At 44.3% G+C, this 19,418-nt stretch overlaps 1 protein-coding gene across 8 annotated transcripts in view; it reads right to left on the reverse strand.

The window, feature by feature from the left end:
• The window catches only part of ULK3 (unc-51 like kinase 3), a 109,852-nt gene that overhangs the window by 77,584 nt on the left and 12,850 nt on the right, over window positions 1–19,418 (reverse strand). For all 8 annotated transcript variants that reach the window (XR_015056461.1, XR_015056460.1, XR_015056459.1 and 5 more), the window contains 2 exons: window positions 18,583–18,623; window positions 1,998–2,100 (listed from right to left, as the gene is read on the reverse strand). Coding sequence is in view for 5 of the 8 variants with exons in the window: in XM_085874855.1 (XP_085730981.1) it covers window positions 1,998–2,100; window positions 18,583–18,623 (144 nt within the window). In the remaining 3 variants the exon portion in view is untranslated. The remainder of the gene's footprint in view (window positions 1–1,997; window positions 2,101–18,582; window positions 18,624–19,418) is intronic.

Consider the following 19,418-nt stretch of genomic DNA (forward strand, 5'->3'; position numbering starts at 1 on the left):
AGATTAAATCCAATATGGTTGACAAACCATGTGACCTGTATCATATGTGTGAACCTTTTGTTGCTCATGGACAGGCGGTCATATGTGTAAAGTTTCACCTTGATCTGTTCAGCCACTTCAGAGAAAAGGATTTTTGAAGGTTTATATATATATATATATATATATATATATATATATATATATATATATATATATATATATATATATATATATATATATATATATATATATATATATATTGTTACGGATTTCAGAATCTGGTCTGATGAATGCATCCACACATCCAGATCCTTAGACAGTTATTTCCTTAAATGCATGTCCAGATTAGCCCCATCCCCATGTTTAGTGGGATTTTAAATGTGATGCGTTGAGAAGGGTAAAGAATAGATCCCCTCTCTTATGGGAAGCTTTTTTCTTTACGACAGACACATTTATGCACATATTTCTTTCACGAGCGCCGATGCCCGCCTTTTTTTTTTCAGCAACGTTTTCACACATTTCTTTCATGGACGCCGAGACCGCCCTTTTTCAAGAGCCCGGGTTGTCATGGGAACGGTGCGCAAGTGGGGCGGGGTGAGCTTCAGGGGACTCTGTGCCCACTGAGACGGGCCGGATATATAAAAAGAAGAGGAGGTCCGTGCGAGGAAGCGTGCAAGCGAGGAAGCGAGTGAGTGAGCGTGTGGGTGTCTGACCAGCGCCAACAACAAGACAATTCGTCAGTCAGTTCGTCCTTTCCAGAGCTTGGGAGGAAGCGAGCGAGTGAGCGTGTGGGTGTCTGACCAGTGCCAACAACGAGACAATTTGTCAGTCAGTTCATCCTTTCCAGTGCTTGAACAAGCGGAGCATGTGGTGCGCATGTGGGTGTGAGCAGCGCCGACAAAGAGTGAGGCATGGGTCAGTCACCAACGAGTGAGGCACGGGTCACTCACCAACGAGTAAGGCACGGGTCGGTCACCAACGAGTGAGGCATGGGTCGGTCACCAATGAGTGAGGCACAGGTCGGTCACCAACGAGTGAGGCGCGGGTCAGTCTCCAACGGACTGTGTGAGTCACTGGACGTCACCAGTTTCGTGAAGTATGAGGAGCTGCCCGTGTCGCAGCACCAGGGTCTAAACCCGCGAAAGACGATCTCGGTGCCGCCCAGACGTCGATTGGTGTTCAAGGCTGTTGGCGAGCGGGTGCATGGCAAGGCTGGGTGCTGGCGACGGAAAAGACATGCACACACACATTTCAGGACGTTTTCACTTGACGGATGACCTCTCTGGAGAGCGAGATGACTCTTCTCCCCTTCCTGAATGATCTGCTGGGTACCCTTGTCTGTGTTTAGTTGTATGACGAAATTAATATGACGTCATTGTGATGTATCAGGTTTGCGATAAATTATCTCTGCTAATTCCCTGTTCGATTCCCGCAAACAGAATTCAAAAAGCTTGCCTAGTTTCGGAGACAATTTTTTAGGCGATTTCCATTAGCGGAGATATTTTGACGTCATAACGTTTTTTTTCTCGGAGGAATTTTCAAAATCGGAGATTGTTACTGTCTGCGCAGGGTATATTTACATATATATATATATATATATATATATATATATATATATATATATATATATATATATATATATATATATATATATATATATATATGCCAAGTTTCAGGAAGTTTCGATGAAAACTGTAGGCTGTGAAACAAAAAAGTCCACAAGAAGATGATGAAGAACAACAATGTGAGTAAGATTTAGAGATCCTCCACGAGGATCTAAAAAGTCCACAAGAAAAAGATGAAGAACAACAATGTGAGTAAGATTTAGAGATCCTCCACGAGGATCTAAAAAGTCCACAAGAAAAAGATGAAGAACAACAATGTGAGTAAGATTTAGAGATCCTCCACGAGGATCTAAAAATACTACCACGATGTGAGAATCAAGCTGGAAACTTCCTGAACATAAAAATGACATCGTGATGACATAAATACTTGGCAGATGTATGCAATTTTCACACCTTTCAGCAGCTCCATGTTGCTCAGAGACCGTTGACTCGCTGCCTCTGATGCCGACACCAACACAGCTTTTAGCTCCTCTGCACGAGAGATGTACTCAGATACCTGGAAATGCAAAATGGTCCATATTCTCAGCATGAAGAAATTAAAGTCACAACAGAATCGATGATAACATTTATTTTATCAAACACAATCAATGTGTGAGAAACAATATTCTTGCGGTTTTGGACGCCTGAAAAAAAAAACACACACACACACACACACACACACTATTTCATAGTATTGTTTAGCTATTAAGTGGACTGGATGAGAGTAAGCAGATATGTGTCACGAGTGTATAGTTAGAAGTCCCATGTGTTATTTTGTTATTCCACATTCTTTTCTACAGGCATTTATTGCATCTCACAGCATGTGAACACACGCGCGCACACACACACACACACACACACACACACACACACACACACACACACACACACACACACACACACACACACACACACACACACACACACACACACACACACCTTGCCCACTGAAGATTAGTGTTCGGGCCATGCCCTCTGCTTCCAACCCTCCTCACAAACTTTCCTGGAAACGACCTCCAACCGGTTTGATGATCACCGTGGCCCGAACCACACAACAGATGGCTCCATCAATCATAATTAAGCGAGAAAGCACACCAATAACCTAAGACCAATCTCAAGATGCTACCAAAGGTCGGAGCTCTGACAAGCCAATCAGGTGAGAGGGGAGGACCTTCCGGCTGCCGCTACTCCAATGGGCACGGTGGGGGCCAGAGTGAGGCGGGCTTAAAGAGACCCTATAAAAGGCAGAATGCACGGCACACGGCAGCCTCTAGCTGACAAGGAGCTTAGAGCTTCTTGAATCCGAGAGCTCATTGCAATTTAATGGGTTTCCTCTCTGTCTTCCCTTTTGCTTCGCTTCCTCGTTCTTGCTCTTCTTTCCCATCCTTTCATTCTCGCACCTTTCTTTTGCATTCAAACACATTCTTCACCTCTCGTCCTTGTGTACCTTCACATTGAGTCCCGGTCACGATGCTCACGCAGCCCGTTTGCATCACTGGCCCTACTTCGCCTCACACACCTCCAATGTTTTCCTGCCAAAAATCCTGCAGCAAGTTTGCACCGTGGACGGTCCATCACTGGGCGCTCGTAGAGGGTGGTGCATTGGTGGCATGGAGGAGGGACCGAGAACGGAGCACGAGGGGTCCAGGTGCAAGACCATTTGCCAGAACCATTGGGCAGTGCTTGCTCAACTGGGCTAGTGCAAGGTGTGCAGGTACATGACCCCATCAGCTTCTTTCTCCCATCTCACACATAATCTTATCTTGCTCCTCCCCCATCTCTGCTTTCCCACGGTTGCATGATTGGCACCAGGTTAATGTAAAGTTGATAAATGACCGATAAGGATCTGAGGGCACAGATGCCGATTATGGAAAAAGGGAATGTGCATGTACCTGTGAATAACTGCTTGTGAATTGTGCTTATACGACTGTGAAACCTGCCTTGTAAATATGAGGGTTCGTGTTATGCATGTTTGAAATGCATCAGTGTCCTAATTTACTGTCTATTTTGATGGTGATACAAGGCAGCAGTGGGTGTTTGACCAGGTTTAACTGGGCTTGAAGATCGCTGGAAGCAGTTACACAACAATTGGCCCTGCTCTGCCAAAGAATTAAGATCTGTTACGTGATTACCAGCACGGTACTCGCTCGTTTCCCGGTCTTCTTTATATGGTAGCATGACACTGGGCGTGGGATCCCGCGGGAAGTTCTGGGGCGACTGGCTATTGTGGTCTATTATAGTGTAGCAGATAACTGCAAAATACCCCTAGAATACTTCGGTTTGTGATGCAAGCATTAAATTTGGCACAAATACTCTCTTTGGTCTACTGTGTTAAGAAATGGTGCTGGCCACGAAAAAAAATCAAGATGGCGACCATTTTCCAAGATGGCCACCATCCAAATTGAAAAGTATTTGGATTAAAGACAATATTTTGAACGTATACCTAGGTTTTAGGGGTCAAAGAATCTAAAAGGAATGTTGGCTGGGCTCTAGTACATAATCAAATTGTCAAAGCAAAGATGGTGTCCAAGATGGCCACCATGAAATCAAAAATCCTAATATTTCAGCAACTGTGCTGAAGATATTTTCTTATTTTTGTGGTGTAGCCTGCGGGCATGCAGGGCGGGGCATGATGATGATGCATGATGGGCATGATGATGGGAGGAGGGGTCAGCGTGGTCATCGGGTCTGCAAGGGATATAAGGTGTGCGCGCCGCCTGAGGCGTTGTAGTGATGCTGTAGTCGCCCGGCTTGTGCGTGTGCTGCATACGTAATAAAGGGGAGCCGCGGGCAAAGTACGCCCGCGCTCGCGCTTGTGAAACACAGCCCGGCTCGACTGTTCCCCCGCTCGTGTCTGCCTGCTAAGCATCTTATATCAGTACACCACAATTGGCTGACGAGGATCTTCGGATCGGCGTGTGCGGGGTGGTGGTGCTCGGATCGGCAGCGAATACCCCGTGCGGTTCCAGGCTACGGAGCCAAGGGTCTCGCCAGCACGAGCATGGCAGAGGGCCGGTGCACGGCGCACGAACGCGTGCCCGCCTTCGTCAGAATCGACTTCGGCCACGTCGAGTGGGCAACGGCCGCGCTCACTGTTCGTTTTATTGAGGCACGTCAGATCGGGGGAATGATTTCTGCAGAGCCACGGCTAAAGAACGAGGACACGCGGTTCGGCTCGAACGCGGCGTTGGACGTCGCACAAGCTCTGAAGAATGTCCGGGGTCTCGATGGTCGGGGCACAGCAGATGGTCCGGGGGTCAGCGCGATGGGCCAGGCACGCACGGCCACGCGCACGGTCTGCGGCGCGGGTCGTGGGCGAGCGTTGCAATGCAATCACTCGGGCGGCGGTCTGAGCACTCGAGGTCGTCTACGGTGTGTGGGGCGAGGGTCATCGCCCATGCTGCCCATATTGAACCTGGTTTCAGTTGGTCCTACGGTGACAGGACCGATGCCAGTGAATGTCGAGGTGATCGGGGCACTGATCGGGTGTCGAGTTGAGTCCACTCGTGCTGCCCGCGCATCGCGCGCGTACACCGGCGAAGCGGTTGCGCCGCTTGCAGCGCCCGACGTCTCGGTGCTTTACCGGGGGCGAAGCACCCTACTCTTGGTGTTCGTGGTGCGAGGGGAGGGGCCCGTCCTTTTGGGTCGGGACTGGCTGGCGCACCTCAGGCTGGATCTCCGGTTCGTACCTCCAGGTGTGCCAGTGCTCTCTTCGATGCCTTCGTCGAGTACCGAGGGCGAGGTTCTGGCGGCGGGAGCCGCGTCGATGCAACGGGAGCGGCCGTTCGTTGCTGCCTGCGGCGGTGATGTACGGTTCGGGAGTGGTGAGAGCCGTATCAGCTCTCGCGATGAGTTCCCGCGCTTCGGCAGCGTTCGTGAGGCAATGCGCGCCGGTGTTGTTCGGGCAGCTTCAACAGGTTGCGGTGAGCCCGTGGCGTTAAAGGAAGTCGCGAGTCACGACATCGAGTCAACAATCAAGAATCGGACTCGTGATGAGGGTTATGGGTTGCTGTTCATTGCATATTCGTTTTTCCTTGCTCTAGTGATGCAGTTTAACGTTGTTAAAATAAATGCCAGCAGTTCCTGTGTGAGAGTGGGTTTGGCGGAGATCAATCGATGGGTTTTGCGGTATGGTCAATGTGATGTGGTGGCTTTGGGAGCAGTGGTGGCGAATAAAAAGGTTTGGTTGGCCTTCCATTGCCCCGAGCCACGGGTAGTTGTTTTATCAGGTGCTGGGATTTTATCAAAAAAACGCGCTGTACGGAAAAATGAGTTTGCAATGATTCCAGTGGTGTTCCTATTGGTTTATGACGAGCCTGTACTTAAAGTGTGGTTTAAATGGAATTGCTACCGTCTAACTGCCGTGTGGGTCTCGGAGATCGACTCGGAGCCAAGACTGGTGCGCTGGTTGGCGTTACCCCCACCTCTGGTTGCGGCAAGGTCAGACGTGCCTGGCGCCTGGGACGCGGCTCTCTGGGTTCGCTCAAGGCCGTTTTGGCCATGCGGTGGAATCTTAACTGATTGTGGTGCGTGGATTGTTGTGGAGCATTGGTTGCATCCAGCCAGCGGCGCTGTTCAGCGCCCCCATCCAAGGTCATTCGGGGCTGGCGCTGGCGCCACGGCTGCCAGACAGCGAGCTTCCTGCCTCAGAATGTTATCTGCTTCAGGTCTGGCTGGGGGAGATGGGCCGCCTTGTGGGCCGGAGGCGTTTGATGGTGCTGGGGGGAGGTTTGCTCGGGAGGTCGCCGCGACCTCGGCAAAGGCCGTGTAAGCGTGGGCCGCCTGGGGGCGTTTTTGCTGCGTAGTGCTGCTGTGCTTTTCGCCTTGCTGCTTCATATCGGTAACGCGGCCAGAGTTTGGGAGGTGCTGTGTCTTCGGAATCTGGCCGTGGCAGCTCCATTAACTCGCTTTCACGCATTATATGATGTGGTGTGCTGTTATACTTCGCTGTTTTCATTTTTTGTGCCTTGTCGACTATTATACCGAAGTCCTTTGTGTTGTTTATGCTTATTATGATGGTGATCATTTAATAATCATAGTTTTAGGAGGGAGGAGTGTGGTGTAGCCTGCGGGCATGCAGGGCGGGGCATGATGATGATGCATGATGGGCATGATGATGGGAGGAGGGGTCGGCGTGGTCATCGGGTCTGCAAGGGATATAAGGTGTGCGCGCCGCCTGAGGCGTTGTAGTGATGCTGTAGTCGCCCGGCTTGTGCGTGTGCTGCATACGTAATAAAGGGGAGCCGCGGGCAAAGTACGCCCGCGCTCGCGCTTGTGAAACAGCCCGGCTCGACTGTTCCCCCGCTCGTGTCTGCCTGCTAAGCATCTTCTATCAGTACACCACAATTTTCATCAGAATATCTTATGATGCAAGCATGAAATTTAACATAAATGATCTCTAGTCCCCAAGGATCACTCTTTATGCAAAAATATTGCTCCTGCTAAAAATTAAAATGGCTGCCATTTTCAAGATGGCTGCAAAGCCATATCTCCAGAAAAATCAAGCTGGTAATAATCATTTATCATTTCACAAAATTGAGTGGTAAAATAATACTTTTATTTCTGATTTATTGCATAAATGTTCACTTGTTTGTCATATATTGCAAAATTAGCTGTCACAACAAAGATGGCGTCCAAGATGGCCGCCGTAAAACTTAAAAATATCTCATCAATGAATAAACATAGAAATACAAAGTACTATTAGTCGGCAAATAGGTAATAAAGATAAAGGATTTTATTAGAATTATTACTTATTTTGTCAGATTGCATTTTAGAGGGTGGAGGAAAGCTTAGCATAATTATAATAGAGTGATGTCGGCGCACAACCAGGGCACACTGGTGATGTCACTGCTGTGTAACTCAGCATGGGGTTCAGTGTCAGCTGATCTAGCTTTACTAATGCTATAGTAATAGACTAGTAGTTGTAGTATAGTTTAGTGTCCCAAATGCTGTCTAACAGCTCCATATCCAGTAGCTAGTAAACAGTAGTTTGTAGTTACTAGATTTAGTTAGATAGCCACGCCTGAATTGACAGGGTGTGCCAGCACGGGAGAGCCGAGCCAAGGGTAAGGAGGCTACACATGACTTGCTCATGTAGTTACCCGAATGGTGTACAGATCACACGGGACTTAAATGACACTGGATGAATGATCGGGCTAGGTGTCGGTCACCTGAACTTAGTCGTATCCCATACAGGAATGTGCGTTGATTAAGGTGGTAAAAGGATAAACCCTAGGCCTTAATCAAAATAGCAGATGCGAATCCAATTTTAGCCAAGAGGCAAACAGACTGGACTAGATGCTGTCTTTGCCAAAAAGACAAAAAGAATGAGGCCCTGACTTCCCTTCCTATCCATCATGTCCCAGAACATGATGGGTATACTATGCGAGCGACCAATATACCTCTATTCAATGAGATCAGTGCACTCCCATTGATTTTAGACCCAGCTCGACTGAATGAGGGTGGAGGTATAGGGCAAAGCTGAGAAGGAATGAGGCAAAGTACCACATGAGTTGTCGGTTGTTATTTAATAACACTAAACTCGATCGTGCCAAGAAACGTCGATCCAACTCTCGTGGTAGTGAAACAGATGAAGGGCATGTGAAGCAGCGACGAACTAGCCATGATGGTCAAGTATGTATTATGTATGAAAAGACATCACCTGAATCTGACCTTCGGCAAGTTATGACCATGAACTTGGACAAGAGGCTGCACGAGTGTGCTCAAACACTGAATGATGGCACGTTGTTAGCAAAACTGGGTGGTAGAGATGCCATTGCCCAGGAACTAAAATACCATCGTGCCTGTCTCACTGATCTGTACAACAGGGAGAGATACCATCTCAGAAGTCTTGAGAAAGACACATCAAACTAAGGAGGAACCAGATGTGTATCCACTGGTTCTTTCGGAATTGGTGAATTACATTGTTGAAACCAGTCTGAATTCAGACGGTCCCACAGTCTTCCCCCTTGCAGATATTTACCAGTTATACCAACGTCTGGCACAACTGGCTGTTGATACTCCCACTATCAATACCACCAGATTAAAGGATAAATTATTGTCTGAAATCCCTGAGCTTGAAGCTCACAAAAAAGGGAAGAGGTGTGCTTTTAGCATTCCAGAAAGATGTGGCTTTGTCACAATCAAAAGCATCAGAATACTCTGATGCACTTGTGATGGCTAAAGCTGCAAAAATCTTGAGACGACACATACTAGACCATAAATCAAGATTTGATGGCACATTTCCTGAAGGCTGTGTTAAAGATGCTATACCACCCATTCTCCTTCAATTCGTCGGGATGGTTGAACATGGAGCAGACATCAAATCACAGTTGAGATTTGGGGCTTCAAAGTCTAACCAGGCCATTTTCCAGCTGCTGCAGTACAACTGCTATTCCCGATACAAAGAGGGAGCAGCAACACACAGACACTCCAAAGACAGAGAAACACCATTCCCAGTGTACATGGGTCTCTATCTTTGCCAAAAACCAGGAAGAGAAGCCTGGTAGAAATGCTGTATGAGCATGGCCTCAGCATCTCCCATGACGACGAGCCGTCCATGGTTGATTTTTCCCTTTGCAAAATGGGAAGAATTTTTCTGTCCATATCTGAACCATATCTGTCAAGTTAGTAAACCTTAAAAAAATAAAAAATAAAAAATAACTTGATTTTGTTCCAAACGCTTGTTCGTGACCAATGGTTTATAGCTATTGTGGCAGCCATCTTGGACTCCCATCTTTGTTTCAGCAGTATGCATGGGAACTAGGAATCTAAAACCATGTCCACCTAATTAGTTGATCCCAAAAACCTAGGTATAGATCCAAAAATTATGAGTCTATGTCTATTATTTCCTGAAATATAAGCATTGTTTTGGTTTTGCGGCAGGCATCATGGATGCCATCTTTGTTACAACCATGCTGTGAGGTGTTACATTACAAAGAATAATCATGCTAAAATCTTAGACACACAAAAAAAACGTTGGTTTACACCTTTATTGTTGTGTTTTATTTCAAATATTTAGCTGCAGAAGAGGAATTTTCTGTGCATATGGCGGCCATCTTGAAAAATGGTCGCCATCTTGGAATTTTGCGTGGGCAGCGCCTTTTTTGAAAAAAAGTGGACCTCAAAGAGTATTTGTGCCAAATTTCATGCTTGCATCACAAACCGAAGTATTTTTGCAATTATCTGATGCACTATTAAGACACACCGTCCTCTCGGAGATATCCGGAGGTGACGTCCGTCACAATATAAACTCTTCGAAGTTATATCGCTCTCGTAAAGTTTTAGCAATGCGAACACAGGTGCAAAGTTTCCAAAACTTCAACAATTGTTCAGGGCCAAAATTACTTTTGATAAAGAACCAATTAAAATGTCATGGAGTTTCGACTGCAAGGAACCTGGAAGTATTAAGACAAGGGATATAAGTGGGAGTGGATGAAGGGATTAGGGGGGGTGAGTGATTGGATTGAGTGGAAGTATGTGAAGATGTAAAGAAAGCATTGGGGAAAGGAGAATAAGTGGGAGTGGATGAAGGTGTTGAGTGAAATGTGTGAAGAGATCGAAAGGAATGGGAGAAGGGGTTGCTGAGTCAATCGAGTGAAAGGGAGTAGCTTTGCAGGCACGAGCTGCAATGGCCACCGACAGTGCCTTCAGAAAGTATTCACACCCCTCGACTTTAGTCACATTTTGTCGTGTTACACTTACAGGCTGAATTCAAAATGGATTAAATTTCAATTTTTTGTCACTGATCTACACAAAATTCCCCATAATGGCAAAGTGAAAACAAGTTTAAAGAAATTTTTCCAATTAATTAAATATGGAAAGCTGAAATGTCTTGCGTCAATAAGTATTAACCCCTTTGCTACGACACTCCAAATTAAGCTCAGGTGCATCCAAATTCCTTTTATCATCCTTGAGATGTCTGAACAACTTGACTGGACTCCACCTGTGGTCAATTCAGATGATTGAACATGATTGAGAAAGAAACCCACCTCTCTATATAAGGTCCCATAGCTGACAGTCCATGTCAGAGGAAAAACTCCACCATGAAGTCCAAGGAACTGTCTGTAGAACTCTGAGGAAGGGTATAAAACAATTTCTAGAGTGTTGAAAGTTCCCAAGAGTACAGTGAGCTCCATCATTAGGAAATAGAAAGAATATGGAATTACCCAGACTCTTCCTAGAGCTGGTCATCTGACTAAACTGAGAAACTGAGCAAGAAGGACCTTGGTCAGGAAGGTGACCAAGAACCCAATGACCACTCTGACAGAACTTCAGAGTTCCTTGGCTGAGATGGGAGAACCTGCCAGAAGGACAACAATCTCTGCAGCACTTCACAAATCTAGGCTTTGTGGGAGAGTGATCAGACGGAAGCCACTCCTGGGGGGAAAAAAAAAGACACATGACAGCGCACCTGAAGTTTGCAAAAAGGCAAGTGAAAGGCTGAGAGCATGAAGAATAAGATTCAGTGATCTGATGAGATGAAAATTGAACTACTTGGCCTGAATACGAAGCGCTACATCTGGTGAAAACCGAGCACAGCCCATCACCCATCTAACACCATCCCTACCGTGAAGCATGGTGGTGGCAGCATCATGTTATGGGGATGCTTTTCAGCGGCAGCGACTGCAAGACGTGAAGACAGAGGGAACAATTAATGGAGCCAAATACAGGCAAATCCTTGAGGAGAACCTGGTTCAGAGTGTAAAAGACCTCAGACTGCAGTGAGGATTGACGTTGCAACAGCACAATGACACAAAGCATACAGCCAAAGCAATACTTGAATGGCTTTAGAATAGAACATGAAAGTCCATGAGTGGCCCAGCCAAAGCTCAGACTTGAATCCCATTGAGAATCTGCACAAAGACTTGAAGATTACTGTTCACCGACACTCCCCATCCAACTTTACAGAGCTTGAGAAAATCTGCAAGGAAAAAATGGGAGAAAATCCCCAAATCCAGATGTGCAAAGCTGATGCAGGCATACCCAAGAAGACTCAAAGCTGGAATCGCTGCCAAAGGCACTTCTACAAAGTATTGACTCAGGGGGTTGAATACTTATTGATGGAAGACGTTTCAGCTTTTTATTTTTAATTAATTTGTAAAAATTTCTATAAACATGTTTTCACCTTGTCATTATGGGGTATTTTGTGTGGATATGACAAAAAAAATTTTTTTATTTCATCCATCTTAAACTCAGGCTGTAACACAATAAAATGTGACAAAAGTCGAGGGTGTGAATATTTTCTGAAGGCACTGCAGTTTCTTTTATTATTGTTATTATCATTCATATTAATATTTTGTAAAAACATTAATATTTACCTCTGCCACCAAAGGTGGATGGAAGTTATTTTTTCAACTGTTTGTTTGTCTGTAAAAAGGATATCTCAAAAAAGTTATGGATGGATTTGGGTAAAACTTGGTGGACAGATAGGGTGTGTGATGAATGTGTCATGAGCATGATGTGATTAGATTTTGGTAAAGATCAGATCTGGATCCAGCCTATCAGTAGGATACAAACCATAAACTGTTCAGCTTGGCAGAGGTATGCGCTCCACCGAGTACTGTTCAATTATTATTATTATTACTCGTGCAGGGCCGTACGTGCAAAAAAAAGACGTTCAAACCGTGTGCCAGAAACAACCACACAGGCCGTTCCTTCACTCTCATGTGCCCGTACGTGTGGCCGTATGTGCAAAAAAAAAGAATTGCGACATCAATATGACGTCATAGCACCGTGTCCTATCATTGGTTGGGTAAATAAATGGCCATAACTTGGAAACCACTTGTCCGATTAATATCAAACTTTGAAAAGGCACATACTCGGGTCCCCAGCAATATACCTGGCAAGTTTCAATTAGATCGGACCAGTGGTTGTCGAGAAACAGCTGTCACAGACAGACAGACACACACACACACACACACAGATTGCTGGAATTATAGATAGATTATGCCACTAGCTGAAGGACCGACGTTGCCCGGGGAAATTCAATGAAATATGTCTTTAAATATTTCCTGCATGACAAATTGGGGAATGTTGGCCTTTATGGATTTGTATGAATTACCAATCTTGGGCATTGCAAAATGTTTCTCTTTCCAACAGGAAATATGCCATCATACCCTGGTACAGCAGTTCCCTGAACTCGTCGTTTGAAAACATTTATTAATACATCCCAAGTGTAGTATTTGGGCACATTACAATACAGCAGCATTTTGGCGGTCATCTTGCTGGCAGAGAAGAAAAAAAAATTGTAATCAATGGTTGGCGTAGTAGTTGGCTGGATTGTATTGAAATGCTTCACCTTCTAAGGGTGCCCAACATGCTGACCTGGAAGCTGCTGGTCTTGCACGTTGCTCCTCAACCCAAGCCTGTGTCTTCTCTGTCATCTCAGCTGACCTGAAGGCTGCTCATCTTTATATCTTAATACCTTAACCTACCTTACTTGCATTACAAACATTGCCAAATGCCACAAAAAAAGACCCCTGATGGGCAGAATCAAATCAGCTGCTTGGATCTGCTTTAGAGTTTCAAGTGACCTGCAGACTGCCACTCTCTTTGCATCTGATTTGATTCTACCCATCAGGGGTCTTTTTGGGAGCATTTGGTAATGTTTGTAATGTAAGTAAGGTAGGTTATGGTATTTATAAAACAGAAGTGTTCCCTTGGGAGTTCCCTTGAAAATTGACTCAGTCAGAATTGAAAATATATGTTGGTAGCTCAGAGGCAGATCACTTACACACAAAGTTTGTTTTCATGACCTGGGAATGCAAAACAAAATAAAATGAAAAAATAACTAAAAATCACGCAATTTGTCAAGGGTATCAACAGTTTCCGTGTAATGGCTTTCAATTATTTTACCTGGTGTTTAGTTGTAATACTCAAAATGTTGTGGTGTAACCATCAAAACACAATGTTTCTAACACACCATGCCACAAGGTTATCCAGGAAAGGTGAAGTCAGGTGAATGAAAGGTAAGGAAATGGTGGGATCTTGGGGTGGAAAATTACTGAGAAAAAGAAGAGGAGTGTAACTAGTCAGTTTTATGGTTCCTGATTGGCCACGAAGAGTATCCAATGAAAATTGACAATAGCACACAATCACGTGATGTCTGGTATGCAGATATTCGTGAAATGTCCCTGAAGGAATGTTGACTTGTTGCTGAGATGTGCCAAGTAAAGCAATCTATTTAATAATAGGCACATGTGTAAACACGATAATGATTAAATATGTGTTGTTGACAACCAATCTCTACAACCTCAACATATGATCTGATCTTCGCAATACATATTACTCAAATGCTCCGGGGGGGCGGGGGGGGGCGACCCATGCAGTGTATAAGCACAAGACCCAATTGACACCTGAAGGGCAATTATCTGGGGTCAATTTTTTTTTTATCCAAACATAGCCCTCAACCTTTCTCTGGATGAAAGAGGACATGCAAAGTTTGGTTGCACTAGTTCATGCAGGGTCCAAATTAAGCAAACAAACTTTCTTTATATATTAGATAGCCATGTTGTGGCACGTTTCTGGCCTGCTGGAGAGAAGGGGAAAGGGATGGCCTGGCTAATGGGCGGCGCTTGTGACATAAAGATGCGAATTGAGCTTTATATACGAGATCTTCATTATTGCCAACATATCATGTTGAATGTCAAAATGACCTCCAGAGGTGAAATGCTCAATCAGTGCTTGAAGAAAATGGACCACCATGTACATTAGAAGCACTGAAGCTAAAACAAAGTCATACTTTGGACAAATCATGGATGCAGAAAACAAAAGTCTGGAGAAGTCAACCATGCTGGCTGGGTATGATTGAGGGAAGAAGAAGATGGATGGGAATAGAGGCTGCAACCAAGCCATCTCTTCTGAAGCTTCGGGAAGCAGTACAAATCTGAATGTCACAAGAAGTCAGCCACGACGTGATGGAACTGGATAACTGGTTATAATAATTTTTACTTCCGGAAGGTGTGTGGACCGGCGACTCCAGCCAGAACACTGCCCATATCTAAATGCATATGTATACGTCCAATTTTCTCCAAATTTCCCTCAGGCGAGTATTAAACAATGCTAGCAATCATTAGGAATGTGCTTATGCATCAACTAAAGGTCACAATTGGGCCGTAAGGGTGTTTGGGGAGTGGGGGTAGCAATAATCGCATGTCACACTTGAAGCCATGCCCCAGAGAAATCACATGAGGCCACAAGGTATCTTGTAAATATTTTCAAGTGTTTGTGAGTTTGTAGATTATTCTTTCATGGTCAAACCGTATGACCATGAGGGTGACATGCCAACGACATTGAGGTTCCCCTTCACCCCTCCCCCCATTCCTCCCCCCTCCCCCAAAGTTCTACCCTTCCAGGAACCTCAATACAGAAACTTTTTTTTTTGAAGAATTGACTGTGTTAAATACAATGATTGTTCTCGCTTATTAAAAGCTTTCTGATGATCTATGAGAAGGATTGGTAAGTTATTAACCCAAACAAATTGTTACTGACAATTCTTAATGCTCCCCTTTTCAAGGTTATGTGTGATGCTATCAATTCACAATGGTTGGTGTTTTTAAGAGCAGAAGGACAGATGCCGAGGTTTAAAGGGGGACAGAGTCTCATTGGGTGTCATAAAGCTCAGCGGTATAAATTGGGGAGATCAAGGTGACAGTCGGCAGCAGATGTGAAGTATTTGAGGGAAGAACATGAAACAAGAGACATGGGAAGAACATTCAAACACCTGAGAGAAAAAAAGGGGATGAATGGAGGTGAGCATTGAGCTTAGGCTTGGGATTCTGGACGAAGGCTTTTGGTAAAATAGATACCATCGGACACCACTCTTCACGGATTCGCTATTAGCGGACCATAAAGTGTGACCTGCTTCAACATTCGCAGGTTTATTTATTTATTTTTAGACTTCAGGACTGGTCTATATCCACCTATGAAATTGGAAATCAGCCAACATCACAGCATTACATAAAAAGGTGCAAAAATGGATCCCCTTAACTACAGCCCAACTTGCACTCATCAGCAAGGACATGGAATCCATCATTGCAGTTGAGATAAAATCATTACTCTTCTTCAACAGCCTCATCTCAGATCATCAATTTGAATTCAGACCTAGTCAGTCTACCTTGGATATGCTGCTTCTACTCTCCCAATGGACAGAGGCCCTCAATATCAGACATGAGAACAGGGACTCTGAACATATCTCGAGCCTTTGATACAGTCTGGCATCCAGCCTAGCTCTCCAAATTGTCTGCCTACAGAATCCAAGGCCAACTGCACTCTTGGATTACTGACTTCCTACACTCTCGTAGACAACGTGTGGCTTTCAACGGAACCCTTTCATCTCCTCTCTCCATCAAGGCTGGAGTACCCTGAAGCAGTGTTCTCGGCCCCATATTATTTCTAATCTTCATCAATGATCTCACCGATTCTCTGGAACATCCTCTTCATCTCTTTGCTGATGACTCCACTCTGTGCCGTGACATCTCTCATCCTTCTGACAGACAGACAGGCAGCAGCCTCTTCCCTCTCCTCAGACCTTGACAAAAATCACAAACTGGTCAAATTATGTATCCATATTGTCCACCCTTTGCGTTCTCCCTCACTACTTTCTCCCTCTGCCCTGTCTTCTTTTTTCCCCTTTCTCCTGCTGTTCCATTTATGTTGTGTGTCACCACTCTTCCACAAGTCTAGACCATGTAAAAATAAATAAATAATATGTAATGGCATAATGGACGTGTTTTAACATCGAACCCACGCGTACACTTCCTGTCAAACCTCGGAGTGAGAGAGAGTCCAGTGGGGTGCTCAGTACGACATTCAGTGTCTTTGAGTCCATACCGTACACACTTGTTTGAATTTCTTCAAGAGCTCTTTAAAATGCCAAAACGAAAGAGTAAATTCACTGCAGAACTAAAGACAAAATTCCCGTGTTTTCAAAGTGGTCAAGAAGAATGGGAAGCGGAGTGCTTGGTATGTAGAGCTGGTATGTATGTCTCTGTGGCCAATAAAGGTGGTATCGATTTACAATCTCATGTGGACTCAGACAAGCACAATATTTCCTGAAATAATTCAGTATTTCTGACAGAAATACTGAATTTGAATTGGAAGAACGGCAGTTTACAGTCAAAATTAATCGAGATACGGAACACACCGAATGAGACTGCATCTATGATTGCTCAATACGTCAAGGGAACTCTTCAAAAGAGTGTCCACATTTTCAGAAAGTTAAAATATAGTAGCCCTACTGAAGCAGTCTTTTACATCACCCTATTCAACATGGCAAAGTACTGTTAAACTCGAGGTTATTGTTAGTGCAAATAATGCAAATAAGGAGGTTCTACAGTGTTCAAGTTAGCCTGGTGTTGGCTTAGTGTTTAGGGTAGCTGGCTTGGGATCTTAGGTTCCTGAGTTCAAGCCCCGTTGGCCGCTGAATTAACACCAGGTGGGGTTGACTCAGCCTGTCATCCATCCAAGGTCAGTGAAATGAGTACCAGTGTACTGGTATTGGGGCACAGCAACAGCGGCATAGTTACGCCTCAACAAAATTACAGCGACATAGAACAAAGCTGCCATATGCAAGAAGACGTGTTCTGGTGTATGATTAAATTTAAATAAAATAAAGATTGTGAAGGTCGTACAAAAAAAAATGGAATTCTCAAATCTACCGCCGGTTTTGCAGTCTATTACACCACCCTACGTAACATGTTGCATTAATTCTTCGTGCCTCGAGTTTGTGTCCTTAATGATGTTAAAAACAATAAGTTTCCTGTTTGGAATGATTAACATTTCGCTTGACTGTCATACAGGCAGACAGAGTGGAGAATATTATCTCACTCCTCTCTGCGCATGCACAATCAGGACAAAATCAGAGACAAAGTGTGGTAAAACAACTGGTTTGTTTTCCCATTAGAGTTCAAAATACAACATTCAATTTAAATAAGGTATTCCTTGATCATAAACTGACGTGTACAGAAAGATGAACAGACTGACATGAACCAATTGCTTAACCCCACTTTTTGCTTTGCGTGCGTGGGGTAAACTATATTGCCAAATGGAACAGGGAAATTATTTGGATTAATCATAGAATGCAACAATTCTCAGTCGCATGTCATGTATATTTCAGTGTGAAAGATTAATATTACAACAATCACAATGGTACGAGTAAACGCTATGGGCCGAATTTACGAAAGGCGTTTAGCGAGCATCTTGCTAACACACGCCTTGCTATAAAACGCTGACAAAAACATCGTTGTAAGCGCACAGCTAATCGCCCATTTAAATAGCAATTTACAAAGAGAGCGAAACAGCTGATTAGTTGTGCACATCGAAACAGTCAATTAGCCTGTAAAACATATCTCCAACATCCAATGGAAATTATGCACTTACATAGAATTGCAGTGCCATGGACAATTGTTGGAGGGGATTCAACGCATTACTCATCGTAGGTTGATCCAGTTAATCTTGTACTACATTCAGCAGCCAACGAAACGATTCCTTTTAGAATATGTAATTCTGGACAAATTTGATATTGTCATACTTCAGAGGATTTCATCTATCCTCTAAGATTCTCAATACACGTCGGCGAACTACCCTATTCCTATCCTCGAGAAAATTCAAGCACTCCCAACACATCCATATTCACAGTCTCATTTAGACTGCCAATTGCAAGCCATGCAATACTTGCCTCAAGGCCTTAAATGCACTCTTAAACATGCCCTCACCGATGTGTAAAAAGTTTTGTTATTTAAACGCTTGTGATTAGGTTTTTATCTGCTTCAGATAATCACTCTTTGGCGATTGGTGGCTAACCCTGAATGGGTGATCACCGCATGATTATCCATTCAACACATGTCTAACTCTTAAACACCTTTTGTAAATTTCGCCCAAAAGGTTTACATTAATGACGTAGTCACGTACATTCCTTTTCGAAGAGCGATTTGATCATGCCCAGCAGATTCCCATTTAAATCGATAAATAATGAAATGATAATGATAACCACACAAACCTTGGATCTTAATGCTGTCTTCCTTTGGGGATCACTTTCATCTGAGGGACATCAGGGAGAATATTACACAGATCATGCACAGGCTTATTCTAATTTTCTCAAATAAATCAACTTTTGTTTCGCAGGGATCAAAGTAAGCATAGTACAGTTATGGCAGGGATCAAAGTAAGCATAGTACAGTTACGGCGGGGATCAAAGTAAGCATAGTACAGTTATGGCAGGGATCAAAGTAAGCATAGTACAGTTACGGCGGGGATCAAAGTAAGCATAGTACAGTTACGGCAGGGATCAATGTAAACATAGTACAGTTACGGCAGGGATCAAAGTAAGCATAGTACAGTTACGGCAGGGATCAAAGTAAGCATAGTAGTTATGGCAGAAAATTTGCTGATTGTTGTGTATTGCTAAACTATTCAATATGTTGAAATAATAAAAGTATTTTAGTCACTGGTGCAATGGTTATATATGTATGTCCCTCTCCCTCTCAGCTGACAGTGTGTCAATGTGCTGCTAAAGCAGTTTCATGGCAAAGATTATGCTGGGTTGTTTGCCATTGCCCTTCCAGGTAGTCAGAGCAAGAATTGGGAATTTGTTCAGGGTGCCGGCGATAACATGCCTCCTCTTCATCGAAGGACATCATGGGATCCCTAATATCCACCAGGAAACACAAATGCTGACAGATATGTCCCCAGCTTAATGTCCACTCGAGGGGTAGAGCACTCGATGCAACACTGCCTGTGATACACCAATCAGAGTTTAAAGTCATCTCGAAAATCAACCCCTCGAAACCAAGATGAAAGAGTGCGGAGGCAATTGTGCTACCTCTGTCGGTGAAT

The sequence above is a fragment of the Eptatretus burgeri genome, chromosome 3, assembly GCF_056783735.1.
Source record: "Eptatretus burgeri isolate ZD-2024b chromosome 3, Ebu_testis_v1, whole genome shotgun sequence".
NCBI classification, from domain to species: Eukaryota; Metazoa; Chordata; class Myxini; order Myxiniformes; family Myxinidae; genus Eptatretus; species Eptatretus burgeri.